The sequence below is a fragment of the Eumetopias jubatus genome, unplaced genomic scaffold (assembly GCF_037043125.1).
Source record: "Eumetopias jubatus isolate StellerSeaLion01/CBP00866 unplaced genomic scaffold, mEumJub1_p1.0 scaffold_12, whole genome shotgun sequence".
NCBI classification, from domain to species: domain Eukaryota; kingdom Metazoa; phylum Chordata; class Mammalia; order Carnivora; family Otariidae; genus Eumetopias; species Eumetopias jubatus.
In genome coordinates this window covers 68400454-68414117 of record NW_028274818.1, presented here as the reverse complement: position 1 = coordinate 68414117, position 13664 = coordinate 68400454, and the positions used below count along the sequence as shown (strand labels likewise).

At 48.9% G+C, this 13664-nt stretch overlaps 1 protein-coding gene across 3 annotated transcripts in view; it reads right to left on the bottom strand.

Annotated features, from left to right (window-relative positions):
- Positions 1–13664, bottom strand: part of TP53BP2 (tumor protein p53 binding protein 2) — a 56889-nt gene that overhangs the window by 20415 nt on the left and 22810 nt on the right. For 2 of the 3 annotated variants that reach the window (XM_028111576.2, XM_028111577.2), the window contains exons 2-5: positions 11060–11207; positions 5654–5767; positions 3041–3123; positions 46–147 (exon numbers count right to left, since the gene is read on the bottom strand). In XM_028111576.2, the coding sequence (XP_027967377.2) occupies positions 46–147; positions 3041–3123; positions 5654–5767; positions 11060–11207 (447 nt within the window). Of the gene's footprint in view, positions 1–45; positions 148–3040; positions 3124–5653; positions 5768–11059; positions 11208–11976; positions 12046–13664 lie in introns of all 3 variants that reach the window. The other variant, XM_088017217.1, reaches the window with a different exon arrangement.

The window sequence follows — 13664 nt, the reverse complement described above, 5'->3', positions numbered from 1 at the left end:
ACACGCACCCACAGAGGGGCCTGTCCAGTCTTTACAGGACCTTACCTTCGTAGCCAGCATTTGCTGCTGGGCCTCGATCTGCTGCTGCTGGCGAGATGCCATTTCCTGAAGCTCGGCAAGAGTCAGATCCATCCTGGGGCTGTGAACCTGCACATGAGAACACAAAGAATCCAGCTGCAAGACGAGCATGGACAGAGACCCCTCCCTCAGAGGCCTGTGCAAGCTTCCCCTGAGCCCCTCGGGACACAATTAGCCAGTTTTCTTCCATAACATGAAAGAGACTACTAATTTTTATATTAATATCCCCACAATGACTTATTAAGTTTCGATGGAAGACATACTAATACACAGACGAACACTCTTTTAAGTTATAAATGTAAAAATTAAAGTCTCAATATATTGTCTGTGACTGAAATGGAACAATTTAGAATTACCTTGTTCTGAACTTAATTTATACTAGAAAAATAACGTTGGATCACAGTAAACGTGATATTGGGGCACTGGCAGCTAACCCAGAATATAGGCGTCGGAACGACCTTTAAAAATACTGCACTAGCAAGGAAATTCAAGACAGAGTTATCAGAACAAACAAGACGTCTCCTCTGTTCAGCATGGCCCATGGTGTTCTAGCTAGTGCAGGAGAGTGAGAAAAAGGCGTGCGCTGTATCCAGTTTGGGAAGGACAGACAACACAGTCATCCGTGAGGAAAATGGTGTAGAATCCACAGAGGAGCTACCAGAACTAAGAAGTTTCTAGCAAGACTGCAGGATAAACGATCCTGATGCAAAAATCCACTATATCTCTTATGTTAACAACTAGAAATGTAAAAAAATTTTAAATACCATTTACAGTAGCATAAACCCCACAAAGTACCGAGGAATCAACTTACCAGAAGATGTACTAGACCCGCGCCCTGGAAACCCACAGCCCCGAGAGAGAAGGCGGCCTGCATGAATGGCGGTAAACCGTGGCGCTCAGTCACACCATGTTCCTCACGCGACCGGACGACACGACTTAGCTTGCCTCGGGGCCCAACACAGGTAGTGCTGACGTCAAGCCAGAAGAGCAGAGAGCACTGACAGACCCGCACATGTACCAGGCAACTGACTTCCAACAGAGGTGCAAAGGCACTGAAGTGACAGAGTCCTTTCAACAAACACGGTTTGGTCAACTGGATACCCATCTACCCATGGACAGAACTTGAATTCTCACACCACATCCAAACAGATCATAAAATGCAATGTAAAGTAATAGTACAAAACTTCTATAATTGCTCAATTATACTTTACCAAAATTAAGAACAAGTCACAGACTGGGGAAAATATTTGCAAATCATATACCTAATAAAGGACCTGGATCCAGAATATGGAAGAATTCTCGAACCCAGTACTAAGAAAGCAAACAAACCAACAAAGGAAAACATGAACAAAAGATCTGAACAGATACTTCACCAAAAAAGATACACGACTCGCAAATAAGCTCATGGAAACACACCAACATCATCAGGCATTAGAGAAATACACACTGAAGCCTATTCGCCCAAATTGAAAGGACTGACCCTACCAAATGTTGGCAAGGATGTGGAAAACCTGGAACTCTGATGAAAATGTAAAATGAAACAATCACTTCGGAAAACAGTCTGGCAGCTTCTTAAAAGGTGAACGCACACCTGCCACATGACCCTGCACCCCACTCCTAGTATTTACTCAAGGGAAATAAAAGAATATGCCCATACAGAGACTTGTACCCAAATACTCATTACCGCTTGATATGGAATGACCAAAAGCTGGAAACAACCCCCGTAACCATCAAGAGAGAAATGGATGAACAAGCTATATCTGGACAAGGAAAGGCCTCTCAGCAATAAAAAGGAACCAACTACTGATACACATGAGACGGATCGAAATAATGATGCTGCGCAAATTCAGACAAAAAGACTACATACTGCATGCCTCCATGTATGTAAGATTCCAGAAAATAAAACTAATTTATAGTGACGGAAAGTGGACCCGCCAGGGGTCCCTGAGGATGGGGAAGAGGCAGAAGGACACGAGGGAGCTCTGGGGATGATGGATATCCTCACTACCTTGGCTTCACAGGTGTATATGCGTGAGAAAACTGACCAAATTGTGTACTCAAACCATGTGCCACTGTGATAGGCCAATTATACTTCAATAAAACCCAGTGAGGGGACAGATACAGTGTCAAGGTGCATGCAAATCCTGTCAATGGCTAAGACCACGTTGTGGTCACCCTTATAGGAGCTTTTCATCCTTGTAGGAAAACCGTAGGATCTCGGAAGAGAAACAAGGAGAATTTGGGGAAAGGCAGAACATGAACAAATGGCCTGGATTCTCCCATAAATTCATGCTGGATTTTGGGGAAGACGACACAGCTAATCCCTAACAGTATTAAAAATTCTGAGCTTCGAAAAGAAAATGTCTGTAAGGTACCCCCCAAAGATACTTGCTAAAATTCACATGCAATAGCAAGAGCATGAACATGTACTTTTTCATTCTACTAAAGCGATTATAGCAAAAACTAAAATCGTAAAAAATAAATCCTCCCTCAACCTCATTTACCATTTGTTTTGCTCTGAATTTGCAGTATATCCAGCATCTAATTGCTCTCAATAGTCAGCCAAGCAGAGATCATGAAAATTAATCCTTTCTAGGAAATACATTTGAAACAACCCTTTAAAAAGCACGTCATGATCTCAGGGTCCTGGGATCCAGCCCACATAGGGCTCCCTGCTCAGCGGGGAGTCTGCTTCTCCCTCTGCCCCTCCCCCTGCTTGTGCGCACACCCACTCTCACGTGCGCGCTCTCTCTCTCTCTCTCTCTCCTCCCACATCTCTCAAATAAATAAATCTTTAAAAACAATAAAAATTAAAAAGCAGTCCTCCCTCAAAACCCACTGAGCAACAAAGTGGCAAGGGCCATCCTTCATAAGCGGTGAGTAACAAAGTAGCAAGGGCAGGAGGGAAACGTTACCTGAGCAGCTGCTCGACTCGCTCTAGCAGCTCAGCACCAACACTTACCCCGTTCTCCTTCCTTCGGTGCTCACCAGGGGCTTTCACACCATTTCTCTTTACACTTGGATCCTGAGACCGTGGTCCACTCACTAAGCACAAAATTCAAAAACGATGCATTAACACTAGAGCTGGCAGATCCTGTAAGTACTGGCCCATCTCTGAGCTCTGGGATTCTTGCTCCTGGGTATTTAAGTAGAAAGCAGACGGTAAACAAAATATTTTCTCACAGCAATGGAGTGAAGGTCTCATAGTTCTGCCTGCTTTGAAAAACCTCACTTGGAACGGCGACCAGTCAGCACTAGACGGTACTGCGCTAACCTGTACTTCCCAGAGATTAGCAAACGCAGTATCTCCCAGGAAGTTTTAGATTAAAATTTCTTCTGAATTAAACATCTATTATACCGGGGCGCCTGGGTGGCTCAGTCGTTAAGCGTCTGCCTTCGGCTCAGGTCATGATCCCAGGGTCCTGGGATCGAGTCCCACATCGGGCTCCCTGCTCTGCGGGAAGCCTGCTTCTCCCTCTGCCTGCCGCTCCCCCTGCTTGTGCTCTCTCTCTCTCTCTCTCTGACAATCAATCAATCAATCAATCAATAACATCTATTATACCTACTTAGCACAGATTCCCATGCCAATAAAGGTCTGTCCTCAGAGCCAGGTATGACACACACACCTATCTCGAATGCATTAGCTTTATTTTTAAAATACCGTTCAATTCTCTGACAACAAAGCTCAGGTAATCTGTCACATTTCTTCAAGAAAAAAAATCTACCATTTAAGAATTATTGATTTCTTTGCTGCCTCCAAGAGAGAGCCCTGAACCAGCTGGAGCACGTTCAGGGCACCATCATGGTGCCAGGAGCTTGAGAAATCGCTCACATCCGTGCTCAGCGCAGGTCCTGGCTAACCGGGGACGAGAGCGTGGCAGGCCCACCCTCACCCACAGTCTGCACAGAAAGGCTCCCACCCTGCTGGGCGGGCGGACACTGCTGTGTCCCCATTGAAACACCATGTGGCACTGGTGTTTGGGGCGCTGTGAACACAGCTGCATCTTCAGACTGTATTTCTCACCTTACAGACACACTGAGACAGCCCTGCTGAGGCTCTTGAATAATTTAGCCGCTATGTATACAGAAGATATGAGAACTAGGAGGTGAACGGGTCCAAGTCAGCTTCCTCCAAGAGGACGTATGCAGTAATGTCAACAAAGGACAAAATAAAAATGTGATGTAGATGCCCATTTAAAATTACAATGGCAGCAGCTTAGGGAAAAAAATAAGTGCCGATGTAAAGTAAAATCAGAGACACCAGTGATGCACGTGGCCTCTGACGGGTCAGGCCACCCGAGCGCTAGCGCCTCTCCCTGCAGAGTGCAAGAGTCCACACTAAGTCACGCCACACTTAACAATTTCTAATTGCCGGCCACCATATGGACATGTATATTAAAGCAGAAAAACTGAGATGTGTTACGATAATTAACATCTGTAACCTATATTCCTGCTCCCAAGAACAATGTGCTGAGGTCACAAATCCTCAACTTCCCATTTTAAAAGTGCTCCCATTTTGAGAAATACCTAATAATCCTGCTCAGGGAGCGGCTTCCCCACAGATGTGACTGGAAACGAGGCTGCGGGGTCCCTGGGATGGCTGCACCCTCAGGCCCCAGCTTCTCCCAGCCCACCGCTCCTCCCCCGGCACAGCACAGATCACCTTCTGCCTCCTTCCCTCGTCTACGCACTCCGGTGAGAACCCTCAGTCCCCACAGGTGTGAGCACCTGACTCCCACATCCTCCGTCCCACGTGACTTCCATCCGAAGCTGGCGTCTCCGCCTCTAATTCCAGCTCACTTCACGGCCCAAACGGGGCCCTCATCACCTAGAAGTGCTCTCTCTCCCTCTGCAATCTTAAATTCAGACGTTCTCCTTTCTGACCCTAACTTCCTCTCACTACGCCTGCTCATGAGCCCGAGACGGCAGCCCCTTCCCCTGCCCACCGCCTCCTCGCCCCGTCCACTAGCCCTCCTCTGAATTGGGCCGGCAAAACCCCAACCCTGGGTCAATCCAACCATCTTCTTACAACTGTCCAGGCTGCCGAGCGCGGCTGGAGGGAAGGCCCCCTGGTTTTGGGGTCTGTGGCCTCACGTGGCCCCCAGCAGCCTGGCCCCCCTGGCAGACGCTCCCCCGCTCCCCACAACAGCTCATCCCCAGCTGACCTCTACCCCCTCCTACCCCACGGCCACCCCAGAGAAAGCCATCGGACAAGAAGCCCCTCCACCTGATCCCACAAGGCTCAGCTCTCTCTTGCTCGGCTCCCCCCGAACGCAGGACCCTGTCTCCCGGGCTGAGGGCACACCTTCTCAGGTGCACATGCCCTCTCCCACAGTTCAGCCTCCTGCTCTGGGGACTCCTTTCCACCCGATCCTCTCCTCTTCAAACAAAACAAATCAAGGGACACTGCACCCTTTTCTCCGAGACAGTCAGGTCTTAGAAGCTGACCTGTCCTCCCACCTCCATGTCCCTTCCTGTCCTGCACCCCTCACGTCACCTGGCTCCTGATCTCTCCCCATGCCTCCTATGTGTGCCAAGTCCGCAGCTTTGCTCGGATTCACACAATGCTACCCACCTGTGTCCCTGCCGGGGGGCCGTTCATGACGAAGGAAGAAACGAACTTCACTCCTCTGACCACCAAACCTCTGCAGAACATCAAACATCCGCTCATTATCAGCAACTGGACGTTCTAAAGGAAACAAACAGAAATCATATGATTTGCATGTACAAGAAGAGCATTTACCATCCAACCTTCATGCAAATTATGCCTGTAGGAAATACTGAGCATCGTAGATGCTTTCTTCTCATTAAAAGAGCCCTTAGAAATAAGCGCCACAGATTTCCCACACACACAGTCGGTGTCGAGCCAGCAGGCACTGGAAAGGGGAATGCGTCTGGGCCAGCCGCCAGGGGCACAGGAGTCTAACTCAGTGCTCCTGACTGGCCACAGGCTCGCCGTTGAACTCCGGGGGTTGCAGAAGTCTCTGTAAACTACTGGCCTCTCAGGTCCCTTCTAACTCGAACATTCTAGGGTTCTCTAAATATAAACGAGAAATTAAAAATAACTTTCTAAATAAATAGCTTGGGGGTGCCTGGGTGGCTCAGTTGGTTGAGCGTCTGAGACTCTTGATTTCGGCTCAGTCATGATGTCAGGGTTATGAGTTCAAGCCCCACCGTAGGGCTCACTCAGCGCACAGTTGGCTTGGGATTCTCTCTCCCTCTGCCCCTCCCCCTGCTCACGCACATGTGCTCTCTAAATAAAATCTTTAAATAAAGTCTAGTCCTACTATCTCTTAGGCTATTTTTAAACTATAATTCTATAAACTATGTTAAAAAAATGAGACATACCCACTTCCAAACAAAAGGCTATTTACCGCACTAAAAATACAGCTGGCCCTTGAACAGAATGGGTGTGACCCACCCCAGGCTCACCTATATGGGAATTTTTTTGATAAATACAGTCCAGTCCTGAAATGTATTTTCTGTTCCTTACGATTTTCTTTAAAAAATATATATATATATATTTATTAGAGAGAAAACACGTGTGGGTGGGGGGAGGAACAGAGGGAGATGGGAGAGAATCTCAAGCCGACTCCTCGCTGAGCATGGAGCCCAAGATGGGACTCGATCTCACGACCCTGAGATCATGACCTGAGCTGAAACCAAGAGTCAGATGCCTGACTCACTGAGGCACCCAGGCGCCCCACGATTTTCTTAATAGCACTTTCTTCTCTCCAGCAAACTCGATTGAAGAACGCAGAATATAACACATGACATACAAAACGTGGTCAGCAGAGCTTCAAGGCAACACTAAGCTGTAAGGAGTGAAGTTTGGGGGAGTTGGAAGTCCTATGTGGATTTCTGACTGCACGAGGGGTCGGTGGCCTGAACCCCCACATTGTTCAAGGGCCAACTGTGTATCTATTTGGCCTGTCTTCCGGTGAGGTTGCCAGTTGTGGAACTTCTCTCAAGACAAAAGGAAGAACACAGGATATTCTAGTAGATGGGAACTTCAGGAGAAATCATGTATCTTAAGCTGCCCTCGAAATATCTTCCAACCTCAAAGATCTGGATATGAAAACCAAACTACTGTTCGAGGATGCAACTGCTTAAAATCAGAGATACTTAAGCGTCTGCCTTCGGCTTGGGTCGCGATCCTGGGGTCCTGGGATCGAGTCCCACATCGGGCTCCCTGCTCAGCAGTGAGTCTGCTTCTCCCTCTGCCTCTGTCCCCTGCTTGTGCTCTTTCTTTCTCTAGCGCTCTCCCTCTCTCAAATAGATAAAATCTTAAAAAAAAAAAAAAAAATCAGAGACACTCCAGTGCTGTCTGTAAGCTTCACTAGCAGAACACTGAACAAGCCTAAGAAATGGCCAAGCACCTGCTGGTAATCAGAGCCACCGAACCAGCACCTGAAGTCACCAACGGGCAGAGAACGGAGTAGCCGGGTTTGCGGACTCGGCCTGAGCTCAGTCCACTCAGCCACAACAAAGTACCATTCTGCTCGCCGTCCCGGAGGTGACAGAAGTGCCCCTCTTCGTCCCTAAACCAGAGAAATTCCAACTAAGACCCCCCAGAAGGAAACACCCCTAGCAAGCCGACAGACACCCCCTGACAGAACTTCTGAGTAGACCTTCCACCTCCTGACCAAACACACGCGTGCACACACACACACACACCTTCCCCTGCACGTTCCGGGAGCACAGAGGAGGTGGAGCCAGGCTCCGGATGTGCACGCTCACACACGCCCTGCAGGTCCCGCAGGTGCCCTACAAACAGTGCCTGTCCACCCACAGCCATCCTGGCCGTGGGTTACGTGGGAGGCTGGGTTACGTGGGAGGCTTGCAGACAGTTTCGGTTATAAAGCTACTAAATGACAGAGACAGGATTCTGAGACCCAAGACCTTGCTTCTAATCACAGCATCATAGCAACAACCCACAAACGAATTAAGAATTCACTACCACCAAAGTCCCAACAGGACTTTTCACAGAACCTTTCAAGGCCTTTCTAAAACTTATCTGAAAAAGAAAAAAAAAAAGGAAGAATAGCTCACATACTTTTTGAAAAAGCAGAACAATGAAATAAAAGCACTTCCCTTACAGACACTTACATATTCTCAAACTGTAGTAATCAGAACCCCTCGGTTCTGTCACAAGAAGACAAAAGTAACGGACAAAAGCTCACAGAAACCTAACCCCATGCGCGATCGAACATGGCATGCAGGACGTTTCATGTCAGTAAGCAAGAAACCGCCGTTCGATAAGGCACTTCAGACAATTCACTGCCCGTTCGGGAAACAAGCAGTTCGCTCCGTAACTCACACGAGTCACAAAACTTAATGGGGGAGGGAAGGAAAATTCTTTCAAACTTACAACATTACATAACAGGAGAGCAGGTTTACGGCTCTGCGGTAAGGAAAGGATCCTTTTAAATCACACAACAGGCCTGGGATCCAGGATAGTTGTTTCTGCTTTTGAATGCCTACAAATCAAGAGGCAAACGCCAAGGGAAACATGAACAAAGCCTACGGAGAAACAGTACTTTAAAAACGGAAACCCAGGGGCGTCTGGCTGGCTCAGTCAGAAGAGCGTGAGACTTGAGCTCAGGGCCGGGAGCTCCAGGCCCACTTTGGGTATGAAGCTTACTGAAAATGTAAGAAAATTTTAAAAAATTAAGTATATAAAAATGGAAACCCAAATGGCCAAGAGACAAATGAAACAATGGGCAACCTCAGCTATCAGCTCAGCAAAAATTAAAATATTATCCTATCAATTGTTGACAGAAGATTCTTTCAAAAATAACTGGTAGGGGTATGAGCGGACAGCCTTTGTGGAGGGCAATCTGGTACCACACGTCAAATTTTAAAGTGTGTGAACCTTTAATTAAGCAATTGCACTTCGTGGTGTCTACTCCAGGGAAAAAGTTGCACGGATCAAGAAGCTCCTCAAAGGACTTTCACTGCAGCATTTATAAAAGTAAGAGTGGAGGGGCACCTGGGTGGCTCAGTCAGTTCAGTGTCTGACTCTTGGTTTCGGCTCAGGTCATGATCTCAGGGTCGTGGGATCGAGCCCCGCGTGAGGCTCTGCGCTCAGCGTGGAGTCTGCTTAAGATTCTCTCTCCCTTCACCCCTCCCTCTGCCTGCACACTCTCTCTCTCAAAAAAATTTAAAAAATTAAAAATAACGATGTAGATTTACACATACTAATCTGAAAAACACCTCTAAGCTGGACTGTAAGGTTAAACGGCAAATTGCAGGATATTGATATGTATGATACTATTTACAAAAAGAAAAAACAGAAGGAAAATCAACACACAAAACTATTCCTACAATCATAAACGCAGAGAAAAGAGTCTGAGAGGTTCTCTGCTCCGCTAAGCGGCTATGCTGAGAGATCAGGGATGGGCAAGGGTAAAGGCTTCCATTCGGTCCACATCATTTCCTCTTCTACAAAAAAGAACACATTCAGGTGCAGTCATTTTTTTTTTTAACTAAAAAAGTGAGAAGAAAGAAAATCTTCTCAACATCATCATATCTGAGTGAGCAAGACGCTGAGAGGAAAAAGAACGGGTAGAAGCAAGAGCTCCCAGGAGACACCGAGCCTCTTCCTGCTCCCAACGGGTGCTATTGATCACCTCTGTAAAGCGTAGAGCAAGGTGATCCGCTGAATGAAGGCGGTGGCGGCCAGAAGCATCCGGCCATGCACTGAGTCCCTCAGGACGTACTCACGGAGCAGCACCAGACGCCAGGCCCTCTCCCTGAGCTGGGCACACTGACACAGGACACACACAAGCCTCTCCTCTTAGGGAGTTTACGTCCCAGTGCAGGTGTTTGGGCTATGGGGATTCAGGAGGCAGTAAACGAGGAGACACACAAAACCCAGAGGATTAAATCAGGAGCTTCACGGCCACGGTAGCAGCATGCTCCAGCAGCATCTCTCCTGGAGGACGGAACGTTCTGGCTCAAGTCCGCACCTGGACAGCAGTGCAGGCAGTGGGGGGGGCTCGCGCCAAGGCCCTACGGTGGGAAGGAGTTCACTCGGGAACAGAAGGGAAGCTGCAGGACGAGGAGAATGGTGCCCGATGATAGCACAGACTTCACAACCCAAGATCAGAAATCTGGATTTTATCCTCAGGAGACAAGAAAACCACGGAGGAGTGGAAAGTCAGACTATCACATTTTCACTTGAAAAGGATCATTTGGGTTTCCTTATGTGAATGGTCTAATCCAGCTCCTTTGTGAAGGGAAAAGAAGTAAGCGAACCAGGAAGAGAGCACAAGACCGTCCACGACACCCAACAGTACGAAAGTCGGCCAAAGATGACCAAGACGTCTCGGCCTGGTAGAGAGGGGGCTCGGCTGCAGGCAGGGATTGTGAATGGTGAGGACCCAGTTTACACGGTGCGTAACCCACGCTGGGACGCCTGGCACCCCCGGAGGAGGGAAAGAAGCAGGGGGAGGTCACCCCGGCTGTGCAGGAACAAGGCAGAAATTATGGAAAATTACTCACACATCTATAAACTCCTCAGGGGCCAGAAAAAGACCAGGCTGTCCCATTTTAGAGCTCCAAAGAACTGGAGTGAAGGATTGATTTCAAAGCTTAAAATAATGCCTATGATTTCACCACTGCCTTTTGCCACCACGGTAACTCAACACTGAATAGCTTTCCCTAAAAACCTACAACAACTTGGAGAGGGCAAGGCAATCAGGACACCTCCCGTTTCTAATTCAGTGGGGTCCAAGCGCACAGGAACCCCCTGAGCATGTTCCAGGTCCGGCCCAGAAGCTTGCGCCGCTGGGCCACCTTGCCCTTTCACACGGCAGCATCCTCGGTACTGCCGAGAAGGGAAGGCGCCCTGCGTCACAGCGAAGCTGGAGAGAGAACGCGGCGCCCTGAGGCTCGGGCGAGTCCCGGGTTTCTCCGCAAACAACACGCGCGCGGCCCGTGGCCACGTCTACTCGGCAGCCCGAGCCCGGTCTCATACCAGAGCCACACCACACTTCGGCCAGATGGCACTCGCTCTCTCCGGGCTCTTTGCACAGATCCACCACATCTCTGCACATCGTCTCGGGGGTCACGGGGACCTCGGTGAAGTGCTGCTCGTTGTCACTGAGGTACACGGTGAGAAACATCTGCAACAGAGACAGAGACCACGGCTGTCAGTGTCCACACTATGCTTTCACCTTCCAGTCACCTAGCATTCCCTTCCCAGAAACCTAGTCGAAGAGCGGTGCAGCAGCCTGGGCCCTGGGCGAGCAGTGCCTGCAGAGCCCCCGGGGGCCTTGGGGTTCGGGCCAACCAGTTCACACAGAAGGCCAAACGAAGTCCTGCCATGACACTGTATTTGTTAAATACTTACACAGTTCCTCATAGGTGCCAGACCCACCCTAGAAACAGCCTCCTACCAATCCTGTGAGGGAGATTCGGGGATATCTGCGTGCACCCTTATGTCTACACGGCCTCTTCGGCGGGAGACCTAAGAACGTGCTGCTCTGAGGGTGGGTGGGAACCAGGAGACACAACTTGGAGGGAACTCTAATATTTACACCAGGCGCATAGACCACCTATTCAAAACCACGTACTTTTATTTTTTAAAAGATTTATTTATTTATTTATTTACAGAGAGAGACACAGCAAGAGAGGGAGCACAAGCAGGGGGAGTGGGAGAGGGAGAAGCAGGCTTCTGGCCGAGCAGGGAGCCAGACGTGGGGCTCGAACCCAGGACCCTGGGATCACGACCTGAGCTGAAGGCAGACGCTTAACAACTGAGCCACCCAGGTGCCCCAAAACATCGTACTTTTCAGGCTAAAATGTTTTAATCAAATCAAATACCTACATTACAGCCTAAGTCTTTATCAACAAGGTGTTAGCAAAGCAACAGGCTGTGATGCTAAAACTTACCCGGCCTCACACACAACATAAACCGGACAGCGGAAGGCCTCAATCTCCAGCTCACTAGCCATCTCTCTCCTAATAAAAATAGACGTTGTCTCTTAAAAACACTGAGAGTAAAGAGAGCAAGCTTTCATGCCAATTAAATTATCCCCCCCAAAATGTGAATTCCCAGTGCTGGAGAAACTGACAGCAAATACACGGCGGATGGCAACGGAGGTAGGGAACCCTGTGTGTTCACTCAACTTAGTGGGTCCACGTGTATCAGGATAAAACACACACAGTCTGACAGAAATCCCACTGGGAGCACTTCTCCTGCGAGAGTAATTCTTCTCAGGAAAGGAGAACGCCAAGGCTTTGGCAGGTCCACTCTGGACCAGCACACATTCTGTAACAATGATTAACAGGCCACCGACACTGGGAAAAGTTGGGGCTTTAAGGCCACAAAAGGGCAGAATGAGCAGGACCTGCACTGCGCTCAGGATGACATGGGCCCCCCACAGCCACACGCCTCCCCCTCTAGCTCAGACTTCCTCACCACCCCGACAGAGCTGCACTAGGCTCTTCTAGCAAAAAGGCAGCACCTGGTTAGGGACAGTGATGGACGCCCGCTAAGTGGTCGGGCTGGGTGCCACAGGGGTGCGGTCAGTGAGAGGAGGGGCCGGCAGGGGAGAACACCCCCCCAAGGGGAGCAGGCTCAGCACCACGCACCCTGCAGCTCCTCCTTCACCCCCGACCGTGTTTTCTTAAGGTCACCGCGTCCTCCCTTCTTACATCAAAGCTCCCAACCCGCGGGAACACGTGCAATGTGGAGAGTCGCCCAGACCATGAGAACACGAAGTAGGGAACCCAGAAAAATTAACACAGTGGATACCAGTGAAACAGTAAATAAAACATGGAAAAAACCGTACAGCTTCCCAGGACGAGCTGAGCAGCTTTCAAGCTAATTCTATCCGGTCCTTCCCCTCCCGACAAACCGTATTAATAAAGACACATCGTTCCAGGCCTCAACCAGACAGGAAGGCTGCACTTTAAAACCACACAGAAATCATAAAGCCTTCACAAAAATCACTTGGAAAAAATAACAAAGATTCACTAAGCTCACAGACTTGCACCCTGCTGTGGCTCTGGCAGATTCTAGGGCCCATTTCATGACAGACCTCAACAATTTACACTCCGGTACGCCAGTGGCCCTCTATGCTCCCCACGCACCCCAACACCATCTGAAGTTCAACGCCTCAAAGCCAGACAGTGTCTGTGCCGCACACAAGGGTCCCAGCACCCCTTGGCCCCCTCAGAGAGCCTCTGCACACACAGCTCAGAAATTCACACCAACCCCACACAAGAAGGGCCGGCATTACTCTCTTTACTAATGAAGAAGACCCACGGAAGCGACAGACTTGGCTACTAAAACGACAGGGTCAATTCTGCTCTTCTGACCCATTCTCTCCTCTCCAGGCTGTTCCTTACAGCAGGAAAATAATAGGAAACGCTCTGTGTAATCACAGTAACCCAAACTCTAATAGAGATCTGGTCTCTTACTTTCTGGAAAACAACAGCTTTGTTTACTTACAAATACAATGACAAATAAGAATGAAGAGAGATGTGTTCTGTTTAAGATTACCTTTCCCCCAAAACGCACAACATTGCGTGAATGGCGGCAGGTGCATTTCTACCTTCAGTGTGTGAGGATGCGC